A 13,723-nucleotide genomic window follows, 5' to 3' on the forward strand; every position below is an offset into this window, starting at 1 on the left:
CTTCTAACTCCTCCTTCTGGGTGGAAGCAAGCAAAACTGCCTTCTTCTATTTGCGTGTTTCCAGGGAATGCACCCCTCCTCCTTCTCCCTCTGGCCTATTTTCTCTCTCAGAAGCAAACATTTCTCAGTGTCCTGGCTTAGCATAAATTGGCCGCACCTCCACTAAGTGCTGTGCAGGCTGGAAGAAAAAGGTCCGAGTTCTTGGAGCTTGCACTCCAACCACCAACTCATAGTTAATCTGTAACCAGCTCTCTTCTTCAAGGCAGGCACGGCAACTTATTCTTTAGCATGTGACTAGACGGTGGCTCTATAATTATATTTGTTTATTTCACCATTGGCTGAGATCTCAGTTTGCCTGTGTAGTAGTCTCCTATTCTGCACAATCATGTCTCAGGAAGAACTGAAGGAAATTATGGACAAGAAGTTGGAAGAAGCTGAAAAGGCTGCTCCTGAAGACCAGTTGTTTATGCATGATGGGGGTTTATATCCTAGCATTGTCTGTTGTCCCGACACAATGAAAATTCTTGACACATTTGAAGCTCGGAGTGATGATGTGATATTAGTGGGATATGCCAAAACTGGTGAGTATGCTCATCTTGCAAGAAATACTTGGAGTGTGTGTGTGTGAGAGAGAGTGATAATAATAATAATAATAATAATAATAAGCATTTCTATTATAATATTAAGATTCTCATTATAATTAGCACAACATCCTTTTTTTTTTTAATCAGCAGAAACCTAGTTGTGAAATATTTAAAGAGCTCTCTTGGTGAAGGTGCCTCAAAAGAAAAAAAAACCACCTGTATCTAAGAGAAGGGGTGGGGGGTAGGGCCCGCAAAATGAGATTTTGCTATTTATGGTTCTAAAAACCTCCTACATGTTAAATGATATGAATTAATAAGCATGGAAATAAAAATGGCAAGTTCCATAAGCATTACAATGAGATGCAGCACAGGTGTGTGGGTGGGTGTGGGGGCATTATCCATCCCAATCATGTCCTTGCCAGTGTGGTGTAGTGGTTAAGAGTGCTAGACTTGTAATCTGGTGAACCGGGTTCACGTCCCCGCTCCTCCACGTGCAGCTGCTGGGTGACCTTGGGCTAGTCACACTTCTCTGAAGTCTCTCAGCCCCACTCACCTTGCAGAGTGTTTGTTGTGGGGGAGGAAGGGAAAGGTGAATGTTAGCCGCTTTGAGACTCCTTCGGGTAGTGATAAAGCGGGATATCAAATCCAAACTCTTCTCTTCTTCTTACATGCATACTGTTGCACCACAACCTCTGAGCAGTATGAGATTCCAGGGGTTCCAGGTGCTTACCCAGGGTTCGTGTTTATTTTGGAATAAGGCACAGCAGAGAATGTGGTGTGGTGTCATGGTTTATTGACACATATACAGTGGTGCCCCGCTAGACGAATGCCTCGCTAGACGAAAAACTCGCTAGACGAAGACATTCGCTAGCGGAAGGCTGCCCCGCAAGACGAAAAAATCAATGGGGCTGCCTCGCAAGATGCAAGAAATATTTTTTCGGTGCAAAAACCTCCGTGCTGCATTGCCGCTTCGCTAGACGAAAAATTCGCTCTACGAAGACACTCGTAGAACGAATTATTTTCGTCTAGCGGGGCACCACTGTACAGGCGACGACCATTTTGCGTGGGGGTTCTGTTCCTGGCCCTCTCACATGTCGGGAGAGTATGCAGAACCTCATCCTGCGTTATACTTCATTACAGGGCGGATAAAAATCAATTATTTTTTTATTTAAATTGGATTTTTTTAAAATTTAAATCGGATTTTTTAAATTTAAATTGGATTTTTAAAGTAAAATGCTTTTGCATGAAAAATCTTTCTAAAGATAGTTTTCTATTTAAGTTACATTATAGTCCAAAGGCTATTCATCAGGAAATAAGGATTTGTTTTAAGTTTTTCATGTGTGCTAAAATTCAGTCTAAGTTAAAAAAAAAAAAAAAAAAAACTTAACCACATCAGTTAACAAACATGGATACATATGCTACCATGTTTTTGCTTTAGTTAAATAAATTGTTTAAATTGTTATTAAGGAAATGATGGTTTTTCTCCTTCCCATAAAATACAGCAGAAAAGTTTTCCAAATATAAACAGTTAACTTATTATACCTCACAATAATTTCATAATTATCTGTCTATGTATTTCTAATAGTATAACCAAATCAGTAATTTTTTATATAACAGTAAAAACTACTCTGAAAAGTTATTATTCCAAAAATGAAACCTTCATCTGGTTGTATTATACCAGCAAGAATGAATCTTTCTGTAAAAATAAATAAAAATGATTTAAATCAAGTCTTACTGACTAATGATTTAAATTGTGATTTAAATCGATTTGATTTAAATCAAATCCACCCTGCTTCATTACACCCCTGCTCACAGTCGGCTAACAAAATGCCTAAATAAATAAAAATATATTTTACAAGGCACCTAGAACCCCTCAGGGTTGGCATCAGCAAGATATGTGAGGGAAGACTGTTCCACAAATGGGGTGCCCTCTCATGGGCACCACACTATTGGCAAGTGTAACATTGTTTTGTTTTGTTTTTCAATCTCAAACCTTTTATTGGCGTATAGACAAAATACTGAAGGGCTCAATACAATAAAATCGTTCTGCCCTGCTCAGCTCCATCACAACTTTACTTCTTGCAAAGCCCATGGACCTAGAGAAACAGAGATATACGGAATAACATAAAGGCAGAATTCAAAGGAACAGAATGACAGTGGGGACCCTGATCTGACTTGGGAGAGGTTAATGGACATCATTCTTAAGTTAGGTCTAGGGGAAAGAACCTGCTAATCATCTGAATTGGCCTCATTATCATCCCTGCAAAAAAAAAAAGACCCCAATGCAAACCACTGCACACATATGTTCTTATCTATGTTGTAAAAGGTAAAGGTAAAGGACCCCTGACCGTTAGGTCCAGTGGAGTAGCAAGCCTCTGTGCTGCTGGGGGCGGCGGCAGTGCAGAGGCATCCCCCTGGGTCATGACGCACGTGGATGCAGAAAGGGGAAATTTTTTGGCGGGGGGTGGCCGGCCCCTCCCACGCCACCTCGCCGGGCGGGCCCCGAACGGGGGCATGTCGCCTTTCCCCCCCTTCCAGTGGCTATTTTTCGGTGGGGGTTGGGCCAGCGAGGAGGGGGTGTCACGCTGGCATGACGCCCCCTCCTCTCTAGCCTTCCCCCCTGCCGAAAAAAAGCAGTGGAAAGGGGGAAAAGAGAAGCAGAGCAGGCACTTGAAAAGGCGACATGCCCCCGTTCGGGGCCCGCCCGGCAAGGTGGCGTGGGAGGGGCCGGCCAAAGTGTCACCCCCCTCCCCTGGAACTATGGGCGGCCTGCCTCCCCCCCCTTACGACGCCCCTGGTTAGGTCCAGTTGCAGAGGACTCTGGGGTTGCGGCGCTCATCTCACTTTATTGGCCAAGGGAGCCGGTGTACAGCTTCCGGGTTATGTGGCCAGCATGACTAACCCACTTCTGGCGAACCAGAGCAGCGCACAGAAATGCCGTTTACCTTCCCACCAGAGTGGTACCTATTTATCTACTTGCACTTTGACGTGCTTTCGAACTGCTGGGTTGGCAGGAGCTGGGACTGAGCAACAGGAGCTCACCCTGTCGTGGGGATTCGAACCGCCGACCTGATCGGCAAGCCCAAGAGGCTCAGTGGTTTAGACCACAGCGCCACCCGCTATGTTGTACTCATCTGCAAAACAAAACAACCTACCCCTTTTGGAGTCTCCCTGAACAGTCAGTTTGATTGTACTACTATTCTTTGTCCTATATGCACACCACAACTACATTCAAATTCTATGAATCTCATTTCTGAAGATCCTTTGGCTGTGCAATGCTGATGCAAGGCCTATGTTAAAGCAGGTATGAGATGTCTTTTTCTGTGATTTCTAACAGTCCTTTGGCATTCCTACAGGTACTAACTGGGTTGGTCAGATTTTAAAAGAGTTGGAAGCCACAGCTGGAAAATACGATGAAGAAGAAATGAAGCGGAGGCAGCAGATAGAGACAGAGCTAAAATTAATGCCATACCTTGAATTTGGAGATCCCGGAAAGTTTGAGGTCAGTATTGGAGAGAATAGTGAATAGCTTGATGCATTTGCATGACATGAGAGATACCGCAAGGTCTTCTCCAACCTGCTGCCCTCCAGAAATATGCAGTCAGTTTGATGAGTTAGTGTATTGGGGTGGGTAAAGAGAACTGGTGTCATAGCTGTCAACTTTCCCCCTTTTTTAAAGGGACGTTCCCTTATTCCGAATAGGATTCCTCGCAAGAAAAGGGAAAAGTTGACAGCTATGACTGGTGTTGCTGGCTTCCCAGCTTTGAATTCAGTTTCTTGGTGCTGAAGCTCAACTCAGAACCTCTTCTGGGCATTTTTGTTTGGATGAGCTTGTAAAGCCAGAGACAAAAACAAGTGACTTCAGCTGTGCCTTGTCTGGCTTCCTAATAGTTAAGGCTGCAATCCTAACCCGATTTACCTGGGAGTGAACTCCAAAGAATTCAATAAGGCTTACTTCTGCATAGAAATGGTTACATTCAGAGTTACGTGAAGCTGCTCTCAACGTGTCAAACTTGCTGTGGATTATTCCTATAGTACAAATGAACCACCCTGCTATTTTTCGCACAAAGGGATGTTAACACTTCTCTTTTGTTCTAACATGTTACTAAAGAGGTTGAAGAAGTTGCCTTCCAGAAGATTGATAAAAACACATCTCATTCCTCAAAAGATTCCCAAATCTATTTTCCAAAAAAAGGCAAAGGTAAGTTCAATCAATCAATCAATCAATCAATCCATTCATTTAGAATATTTATATACCACTTTTCATGAAAAATTCATCAAATTGGCTTACATACCAAAATATGGCAATGAACAAACTGTTGTTTCAGATTCTGGTCAGAATAAACTTTAGGTTTGTTTCTTTTATTTTTACAGTGGGGAACTGTTTTATTCAAAACCAAGGGCAGAAGCTTTCAGTCTCCTTGTATAAGAAGGAGAGCAGAGGTGCAGCCCATGAGTCTAAGGTTTGCTGCAGCTTTTAAAAATAATGCTAAAGAATACATTAGCATTATGCCCAGCAGTTTTTCAGGGTCTCAAGCAGAGGCTTTGCCCATCCTAAGGCTGGCTTTCTGCTACGGAGTCTCATCAGCCAAAGGATTTACACTTGTTCAAAAAGTCTTTGCCTCTCTCTGTACATGCCCCGTGTCGTCTCCAAATCTGCTCCAAAGGGTTGGGGGAAACTCCAGAGTAGTTTAATGGGGAGTAAAGGGAGAGGAGAGGACGAGGCCTTCTGTTGCACAAGCAGAAATCCTTGTGCTGATGGAACAGTGGCGTTGGTGCTACACTGGATCCCACCCTGATGCTGCAATCCTGTACAGTTTTTTTACCTGGGATTCTGAGGGATTGACCTCCACGTTCAACATGTATTCATATAAATACATGAATATTTTCATACTACGGATGTATGTTTTTGGTGTTATGGGTATGAACTTTGTCCCCCTAGTTTTGCATACCTGTTATGCCTCTCTCTGTTTTGAAGATCCTGGTTTTGTTTCGAAATCCGAAAGACACGGCTGTATCCTACTTCCATTTTGCCAAAGGCATGAAAATCGTCCCTGATCAGAAAACCTGGGATGTGTTCTTCTCGGAATTTATCAATGGAAAAGGTATGTGCCTCTTCCATTCAGCCTATTAGATTCTAGACAAGGTACAACAGAAATATGAATTTGTAAGAAGAAGAAAAGGTCATGTTGCTCTCAACCAGTGTTTCTCAGCTTTTTCTGACCGTGGCCCCCTTCCAACCTTATTTCCTTCCTGTGGCCCCCACCCCGTCCTACCGGTAGAAAGGTAGCTATTTGAATGTTTTGTTACTAAATAGAACCATGTTTTATTTATAATTTATACAAAATACAATTACATAAAATGATAGGAACTTATTGAAATATTACTGAAGCAGAGAAACCATAGAATCATAGAGCTGGAAGGGACTCCAAGGGTCGTCTTTTTAGTGCAACCCCCTGCAATGTAGGAAACTGAGCTGAAGCATGCATGACAGGTGGCTATCCAACCTCTGGTTTGAAGCCTCCAAGGAAGGAGAGCCCAGATCCTCCCAAGGGAGATCCATCTTCCATGTATTATAAAAAACTAAACAACACTTATTTGACCTCAGTTATTTGATACAGAGGGGAAAACATCTGCATGCATACCCTCCAACATTTCTCCAATGAAAATAGGGACGCCCTCGTCCATAATAATAATTTTACTATTTATATGCCACCCATCTGACTGGGTTGCCCTAGTCACACTGGGTGGCTTCCAACATATATAAAAAATAACAAAACATTAAACATTAGAAAAAACCTTCCCTATACAGGGCTGCCTTGAAAGGCGAGGAGCAAGATGGCGACGAAGGTAGTTGCTCAGTTAACTTCGTCTGCCCTCATGTTAAATCTTATATAATTTTAAGTTTTAAGTAGCTTGTTAGCCCTTTTGGCCTTTTACCCTTTTATTTTAAGGATTTACGGGATGCAGTATCATTACTGCCTCTGCTTTTTTAATTAGTGTCTACTGTTTTATCATTTTACTACTCGATTGAGTCTCAGCCTTGCTGTCTGGCCATACTTCCCTTCCACACTGAGTATCTGGAGCTGCGGAGCTGTGGAGCTGTAAAATCGCTGGAGTGAGGGAATAGGGAAGGGAAGAGGCCCTGGACTGACCCTTTTGCTGCCAAGAAGAAGGAAAGAGGAAAGAACAAATCAGAAACTGGGATGACTTCTGTAAATCTGGGCAAAAAGACACACTAAAAAGAGAGCCAGTGTGGTGTAGTGGTTAAGAGCGGTAGACTCGTAATCTGGGGAACCGGGTTCGTGTCTCCACTCCTCCACATGCAGCTGCTGGGTGACCTTGGGCTAGTCACACTTCTTTGAAGTCTCTCAGCCCCACTCACCTCACAGAGTGTTTGTTGTGGGGGAGGAAGGGGAAGGAGAATGTTAACCGCTTTGAGACTCCTTCGGGTAGTGAAAAGCGGGATATCAAATCCAAACTCTTCTTCTTCACTAGTCTGCCCCCTTACCTGCTTGTGATTGGCCAAGCAGATAGCCAGCCAATCAGGATATATATATTATTTTCTTTTTCACTTCCCTCTGTGCCCCCCTTTATGTAATTTGCACCTGTGCACCCCTTGGAATATCCTGGGGGGGCCCAGGTTGCCATATGGCCCCTGGTTGGGAAACACTGCTGTTAACTGTTTGCAGTTTTAGATTTGCAATTTTGCAAATGCATTTTATTTTAAAGCACCAGAATTCTTGCATGGCATCATGAACAGAAATCGAATTTTTATACACCATACCTTTGCTGACTGGCTGACATACATAATTTCAGTTTTGGAGAACAAGCTCAGACAATCTGTGATTTGTGTGCAAGCAGTCGCCACAGGCAAAGCCAAAGTGGTCTAAGCTATGTGTGGTGGTCTACACTTTCCAGAAAAATGAATAAAGTGAAAAGAATTACATTTGAACTAGTGCATATAATAAATATTGGTGCACACAATGCACAGGCACGTAAGTGAAGAGCATTTGAAAACTATTATTAATTAATTAACCTCGTGGATCATTGTAAAAGACGTAACAGAGAACAGCTGGCCATGAATTACAAGAAAACCAAAGTCATGTTTTTCTCAAGAAACTATAGGGCCCATAGATGGCGCATGGACAACCAGCTAATTGATCAGCTTGAAGTCTTCAAATATCTTGGCCTTCTTTTCCATTCTACAGGGTCATGGGGAGTATACCAGAAATGTGCAAAAGAAAAAGCGTCCCAAAGCGCCAAAATTCTGACAAGCTTTTTCTACACAAAAGGTGGTAAACATATACCATCAGTCCTGGAAGTGTTCCAAGCTAAATCCCTAGCACAGTTATTATATGGGGCTCAGATTTGGACAGGCACTCACCTTGGATCTATGGAAGCGGTCCAATCAAAGTTTTTAAGGCAAATTTTCTCTGTACCACCCTGTGTCCCAAACACCTAGAGCAGTGGTGGCCAAATTTGGCCCTCAAGCTGTTTTGGGACTACAATTCCCATCATCCCTGACCACTGGTTCTGTTAGCTAGGGATGATGGGAGTTGTAGTCCAAAAAACAGCTGGAGGGCCAGGTTTGGCCACCACTGGACTAGAGGCTAATCTCCCCTCAGTAGAATTACAGATTTGGCGTAAAAGACAAGTGTTACTTGTGGAAAATGAATTCAGATTCTACACAAAAGCCTTTACCATTGTCTTATCAGAGATTTGTTACATGAATAAAATGTTCTGCTTTCTTCCTACTAGTTCCCTACGGCCTTTATTTTAATCATATCGTTGAATGGAACAAGTATCTGGATGACAAAAATATCATGTTTATTACCTATGAGGAACTAAAAGAGGTAAATAACACTTTTAAAAATTTATTTTTAAAGCATTTCTAATGGAGAGAGTGTGAAGGAAATTGAAACAGGATTTAAATCATGGTTTCTGCTCATCTCTACCCTCTTTGACTGGTAAACATTTCATGAATGTTTTCCTTCAAAATACAACTTCTGGATTTGCTAAATCTTATATTGACTGGATTACTGTTAAGTCACTGAGGACTGTTTCTTCATAGACAGTTCCAAACAATTACAGCTTGCAAGGAAAGACACATCTGGAAACAATAATAAGGCCACATATTTTTCTATTACAAAACATATTGTTTAGTAGCCAAAGAACAACTGAGCAGGATTCAAGAAAGTTACATGCTGGTTGCAACTCTTGTGTGGAATGCAGAACAAAAACAGGAACTGGGGATCTGGAAATGTTTCATGAGGTCACAGTATTTTTCACTTGTGACACCCTTGTTTTCTTTATCCAGAACACAACTTTGGGAATAAAAAAATTAGCAGAATTCTTTAATTTTTCTGTGACGGAACAAGATATTCAGTCCATTGTGGAGAAGACCAGTTTCAAAAGCATGAAAGAAAAATCCCTAGAAACCCATGGAAAAATGGGCAACACTCTTTTCCGTAAAGGTAACATTCTAATACAGGGGCAGCAAACTTTTCCACCGGCAGGCTGGATCGCCCACGCTCAGGAGCGCGCACCCCCGTATGTATGCATGCACACAAGCACACTGCTCTTTCCCCGCTGGCTTTTGGAGCCATGGTGGGGGAGGAAGTGGTGTCTGTGGCTTCCTGTTGGATGCAGGAGCTTCCTGCAGCCAATAGGAAGCCATGGCTGTGTCCCGGAAGCCAGTCCCCATGCGGCGTTAAACCAGTGTGCCACGCCAGTTTAGCTCCGCGCAGGGACTGACCGAGCGGGCGACAAGGGCCGGGGGCCAGTTTAACGACCCCCTCGGGCCATATCTGGCCTGCGGACCGTAGTTTGCCGACCCCTGTTCTAATACGTTTAATTACTTTCATCAACAGTACATACCTTGCTTCTCTAGTACGTTTTCTTCCAGAAACTTTGTGCAGTATGAGAAGTAAGCCTATAAGTGGAATGTTTTAGAGTAAATCTATAAATCTAGCGCAGTCTTATGACTGGATTGTACCACTCCAGTATGTAGATTGGGATTGTATGTTTCAGTGATGTTCTGTCGAGGGAGAGAAACCACACCTCCAAAGTGCTTCAGTTACATTAGGTAGAAAGTAGCCTAGAATCTGTTGTTTTCATGAATATGCCACAGACCTACCTTTCCTCTTGGATTTCAGGGCTCTGCTTACAGTTTTTCCACATGAAAGCGTGCACATATTTAGTGAATGCTGGTTGTTCTGTTTTCATCATTTACAATATAAGCTGTTTAGATACTTTTATTCCATTAAGTGCTATAGCATTTTCATAATCATAATGATAATGATAATAATTTATTAAATTTGTACACTGCCCTTCATCCATAGATTCTTAATATAAAAAACACAAAATACATAATGAAAATAGGAATAAAAACAAACCAAGAACCCTCCCACCCACAACACATTTAAAAGGGCATTGGATGTCCATCAACTCAAGGTCTGGTTTAAGTGGAAAGTTTTTGCCTGGCGCCTAAAGGTATATAATGAAGGTGCCAGCTGTGAGGGACCCTTCGTTTCCCACCAAGAGCCCTCACAACCGTTAAACGTTTCCCCTGACTGAGTCTCTCCCTAGGGTTCACCGACGACTAAAATGAATCCCCCAAAATGATGTTATGAGAGCTGTCCTCGGGGTACCTCAGTGCTTCACGTTCTTAAAATGGAACTCCTGCCACCTTGGGATCTCCCGCCCTCTGGGTTCCCAAACTGCTGCAGCTTGCCTTTCCTTCTGGCAACTGCGTGGCACCTTTGGCTTCCCTGCCCAGTCCTCTGTGTGTTAGGGAAATAAGCCACCCGTCCCCTTTCTCTCAGGAAACCTCTAGTGCTTTTCCCCTCAACCACACCTCTAGAGGTACTGACGCACTGCCAGAGTCCACGAACGTTAAACAAACAAAATATGTTTATTGAGGTAACATTGATATCAAGGAAGTTAAGGTAGAATGCGGTTACAATGTTTTTTCTATTTGGTACATAAGCTTGGTTACAACATGAAAATGGGATAAAAACTTTCCTTTCCTAACCTAAGCCTAACCTCCAACCCGCTCACCCTCTCACCCTCACTCCCTGACCCACAACAACCACCCAACTGCCATTCTCTCCCTTTTAAAAGGTCGAAAAGACCCGCCTCTGCGATTGTGCTTCCAGTCATCTTAGAGTGGGTGTTAACTCTTCGAGTGCTGGGCACCTGCTCACACCCAGGCACAGGGTTGGTCCGTTACACCAGCCGAACCTCCCTGCGGAGAACCACTGCAGAAAAGGCCTGTTCCCGTGTTGCCACTCCCCAGACTTTTCATGGAGAGGGCACACAAAGAAGGGCCTTAGATGATGAGTGCAGGGTCTGTGTCGGTTCATGGAAGGAGAGGTGGTTCTTGAGGTACTGCGGTCCTGAGCCATTTATATTTATCATAATGACCGTTCCCCACATCAAATGGGGTGCACATTTTGCGTGGTTGTGCATAGCCTCCTGGGATCACGGGGCAGCTCCTAGCAGTTGGGTTTGGCAGCGCCTTCCCGGGCTGGATACCTGTGGACTCCACCTACTCCAGCAACCGCCCAATCCCGCCTGGGAAGGTGTTGCCAGGGGGATTGGCCAGGTTAGAAGGAGGGAATACACAGTGTACACAATAGAAGTTGAGTCATTGGCTTCAGAGCTTCCCCACCCTCCACTCCCTCAATTAACATTTATTTTGCAGGTTAACCTTTTCTTTTCCACAGCCACACAGGCACGCAGGTGCTGCTATGTCAAGGTCACCGTTGAAGGGCCGGAAAGGACTTTCCCTGCATTGGCAGGTTTTGCCTTTCCCGTAGCAATTCGTCACAACTTTGGCGGTTGCAGGCCTTGGGCGGAATCCTTTAGTTATCTACCTAAAATGGGAGGGGGCATGGGGCGGTGACCCCCCCACCCCCATTGTGGTGGTGATACCAGGGTTCCCATTAAAGCGGTCTTAGGGGGAGGCATTGGCCATATGCCCAGAGGTCGTCATTGCCCTCCCCCTTCAGCGGCGACGAACATGGGAGGGGGCAGGCTATCTGCTTGAACATATGTTCTCCAGCGCTAACCCAATCCCCACACATGCTGGATAACCCTGAAATTACCCAGAACCCTGGCTGGGGGTTGGGAAGGAAAAACGCCCAATGCCTGAGCCAAGGTCTCCCTACATCTGAATCTTAATAAAGTTGTGGCCAATTTTAATCCCATAGAACGATGTCACGTGTTGTTATTTCCTTCAGGGGCTGCCCAGGGTTCGGGGGACTCCGCCTGGCCACACAATATATTTTTGCCTCTGAAGGGCACCCCCTCAACAAAACATTCGTGGTGGATTGCAGTAAAACAACAAGAACAACAAACCATCACTACCAACAATGAGATGTCCATAAAACCGTAATCAGTCTGAAACAATCCCAGGCTGCAATTGTATTCATTCTTACACCGGAGCAAGTTTCATACCACTCAGTGCAACATTCTTCGGAGCTCTAAAATAAGTAAGAGCATATTGCAAGATGATGACGCACAAAAGCTCGCGGAAATGAAATATTCTATAGCCCTATTCAGGCATTCACCCAAATGTGTATGGGCTGAAAATGGGCAGGAGACAGGAGCATGCATGCACACTCCAATGCAGTGTCCCTGCTCAACTTCCTGATCACAGGGGATCCCAGTCCCAAGGAAGATGCTAAGTGTGTTTACCAAAGCATATTAACAACCCCCCTTCAAACTTTCCCTGCTACAGGTGGGGATGCCAGGGACTTTGTTTTGCTGCGCAACCTTGTCCCCTCCCGACTTTTAGCCCATGTGTGTGTGTCCTGGACAGCAGAAGGGGGCTTTTGCTGTAATAAGCAGCAAAGGGGCCAAGTGAACCAGACTTGGGGAGCTGCTCTACATTTTAGGCACCGGAAAAGGTCCGGTTTCGGGCGCCCACCTGGCAGTAGTTGTGGAGAATTAAAACCAGGGCCTCATTTAAGATAACACTTCCATGTGTCTGATAAAGTGACTCCAGTCACCAAAAGCTCATGCCAAAATAAATATTTCTCTCTTGTGCTATAATCTTTATTACGCTTTATGTTTGCAGGCATAGTAGGTGACTGGAAGAGTGTCTTCTCTGAGAGCCAGAATGAAGAAATGGATAGAAAATTTGAGGAGACTGCAGCGAGAACTGAGCTTGGAAGGATGTTGAAGTACGAGCTATATTGCAAGAGCTAAGGAGGGCGACGGTGCTGCAGTTCTCTTATGCCTTCAGTTTTCTCCATAAAGAAAACTGTTTGGGTTGGTTTTGTTATAGGGAAGTCCTTCTGGTATATGCCCCCCTCCATGCCCATAATAAAATGGATACGATTTCCATAGTGAAATTTATTAAAATTCATTTTTTCAAAGTGTAAACTATTTCCAACAGTTTTTATTATTTCAGAACTGAAACTGTACTTGCGGGGCCAGGCGTCGGGTTCCCACCCACCCCCAACCCTTGCAAATAAGAGTCCAATTAGACCTCGTTTTTTGGGTCAAAACAGTCCACAGCATTTTTAAAAAAGTATTTTTAATAAAGATTTTCTTGATTTACAAAAGTATGTGCAATATCTCTCTTGCGTATCCCCCCCCAAATGTAACATTTTTGCAAGTCAGTTTCATTTGTTGAGACATTGGGAAGAAAAGGGGGGGAAGAGGTGGAAGGGGGGGTAGGATGGGTGGGGTTGGGGTTGGGTGATGATGTTCCTATTTTACTTAATATATGTAGGGTTTGATGTCAGGCCACAACATTATTTAATACAAATGAAAGAAGAAGAGAAGAAGAGTTTCAATTTGATATCCCGCTTTATCACTATCCAAAGGAGTCTCAAAGCGGCTAACATTCTCCTTTCCCTTCCTCCCCCACAACAAACACTCTGTGAGGTGAGTGGGGCTGAGAGACTTCAAAGAAGTGTGACTAGCCCAAGGTCACCCAGCAGCTGCCTGTGGAGGAGCGGAGACGCAAACCCGCTTCACCAGATTATGAGTCTACCACTCTTAACCACTACACCACACTGGCTTGGTTTGGGCATGGGACAATCAAAATACTTCCGGCCCACCGGATGGAAGTGAGGCGTGGTCAATCCTGATGGGGGTTCCTAAGACTTACATCAAATAGGGTG

At 44.0% G+C, this 13,723-nt stretch overlaps 1 protein-coding gene across 1 annotated transcript; it reads left to right on the forward strand.

Moving 5' to 3' along the window:
• Nucleotides 1-184: 184 nt before the first annotated feature.
• LOC117043941 (sulfotransferase 6B1-like) lies at nucleotides 185-13,026 on the forward strand. Its single transcript, XM_033144209.1, has 7 exons — nucleotides 185-581; nucleotides 3,941-4,086; nucleotides 4,696-4,785; nucleotides 5,563-5,689; nucleotides 8,346-8,440; nucleotides 8,905-9,061; nucleotides 12,670-13,026. The coding sequence occupies exons 1-7, from the start codon at nucleotides 386-388 to the stop codon at nucleotides 12,798-12,800; spliced, it is 942 nt and encodes a 313-aa protein (XP_033000100.1). The 5' UTR covers nucleotides 185-385; the 3' UTR covers nucleotides 12,801-13,026.
• The last annotated feature ends 697 nt before the right edge of the window (nucleotides 13,027-13,723 follow it).

The sequence above is a fragment of the Lacerta agilis genome, chromosome 3 (genome assembly GCF_009819535.1).
Source record: "Lacerta agilis isolate rLacAgi1 chromosome 3, rLacAgi1.pri, whole genome shotgun sequence".
Taxonomy (NCBI): domain Eukaryota; kingdom Metazoa; phylum Chordata; class Lepidosauria; order Squamata; family Lacertidae; genus Lacerta; species Lacerta agilis.

Excerpts from the sequence above, each read along its gene's own strand:
- LOC117043941 (XM_033144209.1), top strand. The coding sequence starts at position 386 with ATGTCTCAGGAAGAACTGAAGGAAATTATGGACAAGAAGTTGGAAGAA. Across the intron at positions 4,087-4,695 it reads GAGATCCCGGAAAGTTTGAG|AGGTTGAAGAAGTTGCCTTC; the intron begins GTCAGTATTGGA and ends ATGTTACTAAAG. Across the intron at positions 9,062-12,669 it reads CAACACTCTTTTCCGTAAAG|GCATAGTAGGTGACTGGAAG; the intron begins GTAACATTCTAA and ends TTATGTTTGCAG.